Genomic DNA, 12,201 nt, shown 5'->3' on the forward strand with positions numbered 1-12,201 from the left:
CCCATCTTTTATAAGAGGCACTGAAAGACGGATTATATTTCTTCTTCTGGTCCCTGTTAACGTATGAATCAATCTTCTGTGCAATACAAAATACCAGTCAGTATTTACTCATTTAAATGGAAGGAGCCAGGAAATGCTGAAAGTTCAGATGCCAAAATAACAGCTCACGCTTCCATAAAGAAATTGTGCTGGAACCCTTCCAGTTTCAGATATTCAGATAGCTTGTTGCAGTTGACCTTCAGATCCAGAACAGAGGGAAGCACACAACAACCTGTCAGAGTCACTTCTATCCATCTTAACGAACCACAGAGGCCTCTTGCGCTAATGAATTATGAGTTGGGCTTTGATCTTAGGTCTAAGATAGTCAGGACACTGGCACTTGGGACGAACGCAAACACACAGAGCAATTCCTGTGGAGCTGGAACAGCTGTCCATGACGGGATCTGTCAGTGAGCAGATGAATCCTGGGCTGCTCACCATGTTCAGTGAGGAAAGGAATAGGACTTCTCTGTAAGCAGAACATACTTTAAATTTCTTCTCCCCAACTTCTAATAACTTGGATACAAGGCCAATATTTCTGTCAGCTCATGAGACTCTGGTGAAATCTGTTAGAAAAGTCAAGGCCACGGCCAAGTCTTGTGGTCTGGTTGCCTCCATCTCATTCTACAGCTATAAAGTTATGTCTGCATGCATATTAGTGAATGCAGCACACAGCAAGTGAGAGTTAAGAACTTGAATTAAAATGTAAACAGGGAGGAATGTGAGTTGAGGGGCAGTAGAATTCAGAAGGCATATTTGACATGGTTGTTGCCCAAACTCATGTCAGCTTCAGCCAGAGAGATAATGCTTTGGCCTCCAAAAGAAGCTGAACATTATGAATCTCTTATCATGGCCTTAGAGGAGTATAATAATAATCAGTTTAGCATGTTTGCTGTATAGTAGCAATCCACAATACTGAGAGTGACCACCTCTTACTACAATGTTTACAAAATCACTGGCAGAATTGAAAACATTTTAGGAGGTTGGAGGGGACAATGAATTTTACACATCACTTAAAGCATCATTGTTGGTTACTGCTGTTGGCATGCAGCAGTACAACTTCACCTGTTATTTTATCAGTTTTTATTCATCTAGTTGTTCCCCATCCCCACCCCACCCCACCCCCCAAAAAGAAAGAAAAAAGATGGGAGAAACTTCCAAAGCAGCCTGGGCAATTTATGAAGAAGACATGGCTGCTTTAAGATTTTGAAAGAAGATGTTTTCCAGAGCGAGCTTTCAGAGGAGTAACATTGATAACAATGTGTTTCAAAACACTTCTTTCAAAGGATTTACACTTCCCTAGTTTCTGCATGTCTGTGTAGGCAAGTGGGTGAGGGAATTATCTGTGAACAGATGCATTTGATCTGAAGCAATTTCTAGTTCTATAACCACAATTTTCCCCAGTGATTTTGCACCTCCTGATATCATTCCAGCTACATCACCAGTTCTACCAGTATTCTCCCCTTGTCCCATTCCAATTAAACGACAGTAGTTGAATTTTTTTTATCACCACCACCACCACGATCATCCTCGTGCCCCCTGCAATTGGCAGTATGGTAAGAGAGAGGCTGGGCAGGCAATGTAGATACAGGGAATATTATTATGGGCTGTATCTAATGCTGAGTAACACAACAGGGCCTCCTTGCTCTCTTCCCCTCAGCATTACCAGTCCACCAGATTTCTGTGTACCATTTCTTCAAAGTTCATGAGCAGATTTGGAGGCTGAGCACATGATGCCATGTGGAGGATCAGCTCTGCTGCCAAATGCCATCGTTAATGGGATGACACTATTGGATACAACTTCATCATAACACGTTGGGCTTAAGAGTAAGAGCTGGGGCAGGCCAGTGGTTTTCCATTTACCTAGAGAGGAGATGATTCTATTTATGGACAAATTGATTGATGTTTGATCAAGGTTTGAAGTGATTGACAATACACATTTCATGTCATTCTAATTCTCAGCCCCCACCCCCCTTTCCCCCCCAGAAGTGTACTGAAAGCTAGTTCAGATATTACTGGGCTATTTTAAAGAGCTGTTTAAACATCTGATATACTGAGCATTTATTAGACTTGTAATACTAAGTTTAATATTGCAATGTCCTCAATAAATAAATAAACCAAAACAGAGAAAAGAGAAAGCACAAACGTCATTAACTGTACTTTAATGACACTGTAAGTTGGTGGAGTGGAGCATTGAGGCCAGAAATGGAGAAAGCAGGAGATTGCTCCAAAGAAGGACCTGCTCTGTGCCTGTACTGGCTCTACGGCTCCCTTTTTGAGCAGCAAGAACACCAGGTGACAGAACTGGGGGAACTGTTAAAATACTACCACCCCTTCTTTTACCAAAAGTGTGCACCTGGTTTGTTGCTTTTTCTAGTTTGGGCAATGAGGTACACAATATCACAACTGGTAGCAAAGCAAGAGCATATGGACTTGCAAAAATGCTGCCAAAGAAGAGTCAGGAGACATTTACCATCAATCAGAGTGTGACTATGTATGTATGTACATATGGATTGGAAGAGTCATTATAAGCATTTAAATTTACATTGTACATTTGTACAACAGTTCAGGTGGAATGGCCCCGAATAAACCAAATATATATATTTATAGACTTTGTATATACAAATATATATCCATCTTGACAGGTATATCTCAACTCTTTGAAAAGGATAAAAGCTAGTAACATCTGTCTTTGCATGCACAGCTGAGAGTTTTGCCCTGCTCAGTTGGATCCTGGTTGCAACGCTATGGGGAGCTGCAATCTACCCACTACAAATGTGTCCTGCTAGGGGAATTTCTCTCCCTTTTCCTTGCCCTTGTGGGGGAGAGGGGAGTAAGCCCATGGTGCTGGTGAAGAAGAACTCATGGCCAGGTTCCACCTCCAAAAACACACTGCAAAGGATATACTTTTATTGCTAATCAAATAACCATGGGTGGGGGGCATTTCCCAGACAATCTCACAGACTTTCATTCCGGCCAAAGCCAAGTGACGCAATGCTGTGCTCTTCCATTGTCCATAAGTTGCTCTTTGCTACCAAAAGGGAGTCAAGGAAAGAAGGAATGGAATGCAAGATAGGCCCAGGTACTGGAGAAGATGTTATGGGAAAGGGATGAGAAGAACAGGAGCTCTGAAGATTCCAGAACCCCCCCCCCCAAATATGGCTTTCAGGAGAAACAGAATGATGTTCCTTGGCTGATCTGCAAGGACGAGCAGCATGAACTGGACATATGGAGATTTAGCTGCTGGAAAGGGGAGGGGCCGCAGGAGCAACCATAGAAAGGAAAGAAGAGACGGCAAAGGTCTTCCATGTCATTCACCCAGGGAGACAGTCTGCCCCTCTCATCTCCTTGTTCTTTGTTCAAGGCTGGAATGAAATGAATCCCCGGACAGGGCAGATAAAACTTTTTTTTTTTTTTAAGATAAGGGTCCAAAAGCTTATAAAGGAGATAAATAGGCACCACATCAAAAAGGCAAAATTTGGATAAGGCTAAACAAACAGAAGAGAAAAAATAACTGAATGGAAATTGCACCAGCAATGCCCTTTGCCACAGAGACAGGCTTAGCACCAGGCCCAGAGGGCTGTCAGTCTTGCACAAGTGGCTGATGACTGAAACTCCAGAAGAGACATCCCTTGACAAGGTCTCTGGATATGCCTCCTTCAGCAGTGTTCATGGGGCACTGATATGTACAAGAAAGCACTCTAAATGGACAAGAGGGGACTTCATGTCATAGGGCGGTGCTTTCTGAATCCTCCTCTGAACTGATTTTTCCTGGTACCGGATGTCTCTGGACTTGTCCTGAGGGATCCAGGTGATGTGTGGCATCAACCTCTACATGGATGGAAGGGATATCAAGGTGGGCCAGATCTGTAAGCAGGCACAGACAAAAAGGAAGATGGATTACCATGCTGTTCCAAACCTCTTCTGCCCACCCCACATATAGTTTTTAATTAATCTGATAATGTGGAAGCTTTAACTGAACGGAGCAATGAATACAGTTCTCAGAGCCTGCTAATGCCAGAGAAAGGGATGTCATAATATAATCTTTGTCCATACCTTTTGCATTTATTCTTTAGAATGATGCCTTCCCTGGAAACATTCATCGCTAAATGAATCTGTGCTAGGCCCTACGCTTCTTAATCTCATTTGATCCCTTGACTGCAACCTGGTAGTCAAATGCTGGGCAAACAATATCAAGATGATCACATGTCCTGCAACCTCTTATGAAACAAAGGCTTCTTATGCAGCTTCTTTTTTGGTTATCTGTTGGGTCTGAGAATCTACAGACAGCCAGGCAGGAAAAGGCTTTGAATATCAGAAGCACTTTTCTCATTTGTGTTATAAGTGACTAACATGTAATAAATATGAGGATAGGTTTAGGACTAAACCAGTTTATGAACTTTGTGAAATTTGTAAACAGACCTGGTGAAATTACTTGCATGATTTCTTTAAATGTCTGTAAGAAACAAAAACATCTTTCCCTTGCCTGGCAAGGAGGCATCACCATGATAAAATGTTTCCTTTGCTCCCATCATAGCTTTGCTTAAAGCAGATCTGTCTTGCAGAGGAGCCCAACTGGCTTATAATGCAATAATCCTTTTACTTGGAATTTGAAATCTCTGCTTTTCCCTCCCCCTTTGCTAAGCAGTAAATATTCTATTCATCAACCAAAGTGATGGGGACTTTGGCTCATAAGGAAAATGTGTAAATTCACTATTAAAGAATTACTGTACTATCAATGCCTTATGAATAACATATAATTCAGCTTCGGGGGGCGGGGTGTTGTCTGGGGGGTGCTTAATCCAAAGCACCAAAGAAAGCGCTGAAAAGCAGAGAGGTTAATACTTCCTAAATTCTAGCCTGGGGCTACAGCTGAAAAAGTGATTCAATTCTCTATACTGTGTGCTGGTCCCCTGGTGACCACTATAAACTTTGAAGGAGACAAAGCTATTAGAAGACAAAAGCCTTCTTCTGGTGATACCTTCACATGTTATCCCTGGGAAGCCTTTCTCTATACATGCACACTTCCATGTGAGCTGGAACCTTGGGGTATCAGGCTCCAGCTCACACAGAGGTCTTCATATCTTTCCTGATGCTACCTTCATGTGCACTGCTCAACATGTGAGGATCTCCCCTAAGTTGTGCTGTAACATCACTGAAGAGTTGTCAGTATGACAGAGCAGTAGGCAGCCTTCCTCTCTACATAAACACTTCCATGTGAAACATGAAGGGCAGCAATTCAATGTGACTGCCAAAGGGGAAGAGCCACTGTCAAAGTATTGCCTAAAAAGGGTCACAAAGAAGCACACATCCAGGAGTGAATGAATATATGTGAATTTCAGCTCCAAATGTAACCAAGTTCGCAGCCTATCCCCACATGAGGGATGTGCTACAATAGTTCTTTCTCAGATCATGTTATTTGATTCACAAGAGATTCCAAAGTGATTCCAAACCCTCCATTATGGAAGATTAGGAGAATATATGACATAGGGATAGGATAGGATCAATTTACTTAGCTACAGACAAACAACAGCATGCAGTGTTTTGAACAAGTAATGACCCCCACACAGTCACAAGCTGTTTCAAAAACTTTACAAGATGCTCACAGGACCACAAGGAATCATGGAACATTCTGTTCATTCACACCTTCCAAACAATCAGCACTTATGGGATATTTTGGATACCAAACGTGAACCTACTTGTCAGTTCTCAGCTAGTCAATCTGTGTCTCTGTTCTGGACCATCTAATGGCAGAGAGATTCACATGACACGAAAAGGCCTTTCAAACTGTTTGAAAAGACTGTTCAAAGCTCATTAAAAGAACTGGGAGATGTCGAGTGCAAGGGGAACAGCCCCTTTCTATCTAGGGTGGTGTTTCTCAATCTTGACAAGTTTAAGTTGTGTGGACTTCAACTCCCAGCAATCCCCAGCCACTGTGGGATTTGAAGTTTGCACATCTTAAAGTTGCCAAGGTTGAGAAACACTTATCTAGGGGAAGACCAAGGTTCATCAACAATGCCCAGTTTGATTACAGTACCCTTCTCAGCAAAATGCTTACAGACAAGTCCATAGGAGATTACTGTGCATATGTTGTGTGTGTGCGTATGTGTGTATGCACACACATATTTACATCTTTCACTTAGGAAAATAAAACGTTTTCACAGTTTTCATAGAGGGAAATGTTTAAAACTCTGGACAGAAATGAGATGTATACTTTTGCCCAGATTGCTTTGATACTTGCAGTCCTCACTGCAAATCTCAAAAACAGCTACCCAGTTTGGAACCATGGGATGGAACCACAGAGCACTATGCTTGGTAGCCAAATTTTCATTGCCAGCATTACTCTGAATGACCTGTCCTAACTTCTCTACACACCAGGTGTTTTTGTAAGCCCATTTTTCATCTGCTCTGTCCTGTCACTTCTTACAGCAATGTATTTTGCTCAGGATGCAGGCAATCCTCTCCCACTACTTACTGAGGGATACTTTATCCTATGCTATTTAAATAATGAACATCTTTCCATATCACTGTTTTGTCCAGAATGGAAGTGAGAAAGATGGTAACCTGCATCTATCAAGAGTTTGTGAGCGGTACAGGCTATTTATAATCTAAGCAAACAAACCCCTCACAGTGTAATTTGCACATAAGCAGACTCCCAAGAGCAAAGTTGAAATAAGAAAGTTACTCTAAAATACTCATGGGGAACACACTCCTTCGAAAGGAATGGTTCACGAAACTTCTGTGCCAGGTGAGAAGAAGAGCACTCCATTGCAAAGACTGCTCTTCTTGGACGGTGGGAGAAGATCCCATCATCTGTGTGAATTGGCTACACACCTTTTCTTAACCTTTCTGTGCTCTTGAGGTGCCCAGATGTGGTTCTTTTGGCTTCATCCATAACAGTGAGTACCATTAGTATTAGTTAAATGGTAATATCATGACATCCCTTTGGAAAGAAGACATGGAATGGCAGAGGGAGAGAGTTAACATTGGTAAGAAAGGACCAGCAAGGTTAGGAGCAAGTGAATCCTGTGGCTTGGAAAGGAATTAGTTGAATGAATTGAACTGCCTGTGTACCAAAAGGCTGTGATTTAAAGAAGCACCCCCCAAGTTTACTAATAACACCATTATCAGGAAGCTTGGAATGGGGTTCAGGCTTAGCAGCCATGCTGTTCTGGATCAGCGGGCCCCATGCAAGGCCAGTGAGATGGTGATAGGTGACTCTGAGACGAGGAGGCTTAGTCGCAGGGCAGGGGCAGTAGGTGGTGGTAGCAGAAGGGCAAAGGTTCAGGGAAGATGGTGGGACTCCAGCTTACCCCAAGCAGTCCCCTCACACCTATCCAATATTGCACCACGTGTTTCAAACAGCTGCAAGGACACAATAATAGGATTGGGAAATAGGAACAGAAGAGAAACAGCAGCAACAAGACAAAAGTAAAACACAACAGAAAGTCCAAACAACAGTACACCTATCTTCCCACCCCTGAACAGAAAGCTGGTGAGACCTGACCTCCTCTCATTGTTCTCTCATTGGATGAAAACATGATCTGTCTGATTATGCAGTAAGACTGGCCCTTTAGTCCTTAGGAGCTGGAGCAATGGGATCTGCCAACAGCTCTCATTTCCACAAAGGACTACTGTACAATATTCACACCCCCAATTTCTGGAAACTTCTAGGTTATCTCAAGTCTTCAGTTGAGCATGAACCAGCTAGTTCAAAACAAAATCCCCCAAAGTATAATAAAATAGAGATGGGTTTAAAAACTCCTTGTATCTCCCATCTTTTCCCCAACTCCCTTGGCTCTAACCTGTCTGCTAGGAGTATCTGTGCCCAAAAAGCCTACTCTCCCCCACCCCCACAAATCCAAGAGCAGAAACTGCAGCCAAACTGAAAAGAAACTAGCGCTCATCCAAAGATCAGACATGAAAATAGTGGACCAATTCTGTTTACCTTCTGTTTATAATTCTATTTGAAATGCCCATGTTTAGGAAGGGAGTCCAACTCCTGGAAAACCTGTGAGGTTGCAGAAGACTGTTCTAAATAGGATGTTTTCTATTAAGTTTTCCAGTACATAGGTACTAGCTAAGCCAAGCGATCGCTTCTTATGACAAAAGGAAGGGGTGCTGCTCACCCTGCTGTCAAAACAGCTAGATTATTTACTCTTAACAAAACACACTGAAGAGGGAGATTGGCACTTATAAATCAATGGCTCTGGGGTGGGGTGGCTAGGGAAGAATGTGGCCAAAAAGGCAGGAGTAGGCAACCTGCCGTTTGCAACCAGAGCACTTCCAGGACAAGCTGTCAACATCTGGCAGCATAACCTTGTATATTTCGAAGTATGACTTAGTATATCCCTTTGCTTTTTAACCCACCCCAAACTGCATTAAAGCCCTGGCCACACTCCCTGGGACCTTCAGAAGATACAAAGGAGAACGTTAAAAACTGGGAAGCACAGTGCCAACCTGGAACAGGATTTGCTCAGCTTGGCACAAAGGCACAGCTATGCCAAAGAGAAATTTGCACCATGTGTGAATAAAACATGGCACATCCATGGGTGTGCTACCACATGGTGCCTACAGCAAAACCTGGAGGAACACTTGCTACTATACAGCAATTTGCTGATGACAGTAGTGCATGCCGGGGTATATTATCACTGAGGAAAGGAAGAATCGGTGACACTTGCCTTTGAATCTGGAAACACCCTTAGATAAAATCCTGCTTTCATGTCTATTCTATTTCCCTCAAGGTCATCATTAAAAATTAAGCAGCTCGTTAGGTCATAGCACCAAAAAGTATCCCTCCTTCCCTCACCACACTACAACGGCAGGAGTCTTAGCCTTTGCTGTTTTGTTCTGTATACAACATTTGCTTCTGACTTTCTGGTTGAGTAGTATTTTACAAAACACCACTACCTAAAGGAATATACTTTTTTCTTGCCAGCATTTAAACTCAAATAAGAGTAATTAAAATGAGCATGCTTGATTTTGAAATCAAGGCTTTGGGAAAAACAAAAATAAAGGATGGCAGCCCTGAGAAAGGCAACTTCAATCTTGACTTGATTGGCCCATGTAGACCTCTGCTTCACTTGGGCTGTTCTCATCTTTGTGCCCACTTCGCAGTGCCCATCACCAGCTCCATCTTCAGTGCTCAAAGGAAGGAAAACCAGAACCCACCCAAGCTGTTCCCTGAACCACGTGATCCCTGCTAGTAACCCCAGCTATTCCCCAAACCACGAGCTGATGTCCCACTTTCACTATCTGGTTACCTGTGGACATGCTCTCTCCAGGAGACATGTCATCTAGTATGGTGTGCTCTGTGGACTGTGGACTGGAGCCAGATGCATTGGATGTGGGAGGCTGTGGAGGTGGCAGTGTCGGCCTCTGTCGTGGCTTGGGGGTGGGCCGAGATTTGGTTAAAGTGCTCGTTAGGGAAGGGGGAGAAGACAGGGAAGGAGCTGCCGCTGGGGAGAGAGGGCCTGAACTCAAGGAGTAGCCTGGTGGGTAACTCAGTCCATAGGGCGATGGAGTGCTGGGTGGAGTGGGAGAAAGGCTGGCCGGAGATGGCTGCCCTGTCGATGGATCAGACATACCACCGGACTGGCCATAAGGACCCTTGGCGGGGAGTGGGGTCAGCTTCTTTGAAACTGCAGATGATGACAGAAAGAGAGAGAGAAAGACAGAGAGAAATGAGGATCACTTTTCATCGGAACTCGGTTGACCTTCTTACTACCAGCTTTCTGAACACAACAGACAAGCCCTGGTCATGGTTAGCATATGAATTTGAAACAAGGCTAATGTAAAGCACCCCTAGTGGTTTATCCAGGAAAAATCCTGATGTTGATGGCCACTAGGACCACATATTTCAGAGGAGGCATCCTAGACACAGGTTGATCTTTACAGCCTCCCTCCTAATTATGTAACCCAAAATTCTAGCTACTAAGGGTTTTGCGGTTTGTTTGCCCTCTTCTCCCATTTCTCAGTTTGTTTGTTTGTTTATTTTTCAAACTTTTATTACCACCCATCTCCCCCCAAAGTGGGGGACTCGGGGCATTTTAGAATAAAAAACTAGTTCCCTTGCTGAATTAGGGAATTTTGGAACTTTGATAACAATCAAAAAGCCTGTTGAATATTATACATAAATGTAACTATGAATATTAGTTAAAACTGTTCCTTGTTCATTTCCATGGAGTATGCCTTTCCTTTTGTTTCTAAAGCTGGGAAGAAGAATCCCCTATTCACACTCAATCTTCCACCTATGTTCAAGAGAAGTGGATATTATTTTTAAAAAACAATTCTCAGAATAACTAGTTCTGAGTTAACCAAACCCTTGTTGTTGTTTCAGCAAGATGAGCTGACCCTGGATTTAAAAAAGGATAAATCTAAAGTGCTGATTCTTAAAGGAGCTTTTTAAAAATACTTTTCAATATTTTCCAGACTGTTTGGTTACTCCCTTTGCATTTGGCTTCTGCTCAGGCCTATGAGCCAGCTCTCTTGCACACTAATCTAATGAAGAGAAACGGGGCCTGAGAAGGTGGGGTCTGAGGTTTTCTTATACTTAAGTCCAACTCTACTTCCAAGACTTCTTGAATTTAGTAGCCTCCATATGTGAGGGAGCACAGTACCCACATGGTCAACTTGAAGCCTCCCAAAGCTTTGGGCGCAGCCCTAAATCTACTACCAAAATTGACACTAAACAGTAATATCTTGGACAGTTACATTAATGGTATTTAATTCATTAAATTGCAAGGTAATTATTTTTAATCAAATTTAGTTTTTGCTCTACTCCCTTCCACTTTGTGACATGCACCTCCTGGCACATCACTCAAAGTTCACAGGTGGCCATACAGAAACTGGGCACCTCTGGTCTACCTAGTGGACCACCCTTCCTCTTTCAAGCAATTCTATCTTCCAGATAAATTAGATCTCAAATATAAAATGCAGGCCTTTTACCAGGGAAAAATTCCAGCCAGCCAATCAGCTACCCTATGAGGGCATCAGAAGGGTGCATAACAATAACGCTGCAGACAAAAGAAGAGACCCTTCTGAAGGCACAATATCCAACAGTGACCTTGGGGACTGAGTGTGCTAAAATAAAAGGAAGCTTATTGGACTTGCCAGTATTACCCCCTGGATGCATACCTTTCCGCAGAGTGTGTGGGCTTTGTTCTGTGGAGAGCTGCGGTGTGGGACCGGGGGGCTGTTGTGCAGTCCCACCACATGGCGTTGTATGGCTGCAAGCTGGGCTCCCTTTCTGCCCAGACACTAGTGAGAGTTCCTTGGTTTTCAGAGTGCTAAAGGCAAAATGAAAGATGAAGAAGCAGTAAGTTATGAGTCTCTTTGCGCGCCACTCAGATCCCTTTCTTCTCCTGTCAGAGTCCCAGGGTGCTCTCTGCTAAGATAAACCAATGATATTTGCAAAGCAAAGCATGTTTATGTCTTGCTTCCAAACACATGCCTAAAGAACCAGACAATCTTGCACATCCACCTTCAAAGCAGTTTAAGCATGACGAGAGCATGAATGATGCCACAGCCCTTTCAGTCATTCTGTACACAGCAATGAGACAAAACAAAAATGGAGGGAAGCTGATTTTAGAGCTTATTCTGGCATTCAGTCTTTCCTTATGATGGGAAGAGGAAGGAGCGCCTTATAAATTAAGAGATGTTCTTTGGGTCTTGAACTTGAGAGCATATCCATCATCCAAATCTGTTCCTCAGATACCATTCTTAATTCCTTAGACCATATGCAACATACAAATGCCCATGAGCCACTCACCCGTCAGGGCTAGCCAATCTGCCCCAATGTCCAAGGCATCAATAGTGAGCAGCAGTTTAGCTCAGTGAGGCTGAGGCTGGTAGACACAAAATGCAGTAACCTGAAACGTAGTGGAAGGACTCAAAACCTGCTTTTTGTTGCTGTGTGTGCCTCGCATATGCCAAAAGGCAATGGGCAGGTTAGTTCCAAAGAATCTACTGTTTTGGCACAGTTGGTTATGGCCCAGTTCAAAATCATAACAAATAAAGGGTTTCGCTGCATTCCAAAGAAAGAATGGGATAACTATTGAGGTTTCCCTACAAACTCTTGGAAACTATTATCTTGGGAAGATGACAAGAATTCTACTAGGTCTCTAACTTCCTTGCAGAACTTCATTTCCCAAGTTCCCTAGA

General features: G+C 43.1%; 1 protein-coding gene across 8 annotated transcripts in view; it reads right to left on the bottom strand.

The window, feature by feature from the left end:
* Positions 1–2,186: 2,186 nt before the first annotated feature.
* The window catches only part of ARHGAP44 (Rho GTPase activating protein 44), a 130,173-nt gene continuing 120,158 nt past the window's right edge, over positions 2,187–12,201 (bottom strand). For 5 of the 8 annotated variants that reach the window (XM_063292604.1, XM_063292606.1, XM_063292608.1 and 2 more), the window contains 3 exons: positions 11,176–11,327; positions 9,303–9,680; positions 2,187–3,906 (listed from right to left, as the gene is read on the bottom strand). In XM_063292604.1, coding sequence (XP_063148674.1) covers positions 3,767–3,906; positions 9,303–9,680; positions 11,176–11,327 — 670 coding nt within the window. In that variant the 3' untranslated portion in view covers positions 2,187–3,766. Of the gene's footprint in view, positions 3,907–7,352; positions 7,405–7,987; positions 8,051–9,302; positions 9,681–11,175; positions 11,328–12,201 lie in introns of all 8 variants that reach the window. The other 3 variants (XR_010067170.1, XM_063292603.1, XM_063292605.1) reach the window with 3 other exon arrangements.

Source organism: Candoia aspera, chromosome 2, assembly GCF_035149785.1.
Source record: "Candoia aspera isolate rCanAsp1 chromosome 2, rCanAsp1.hap2, whole genome shotgun sequence".
Lineage (NCBI taxonomy): Eukaryota > Metazoa > Chordata > Lepidosauria > Squamata > Boidae > Candoia > Candoia aspera.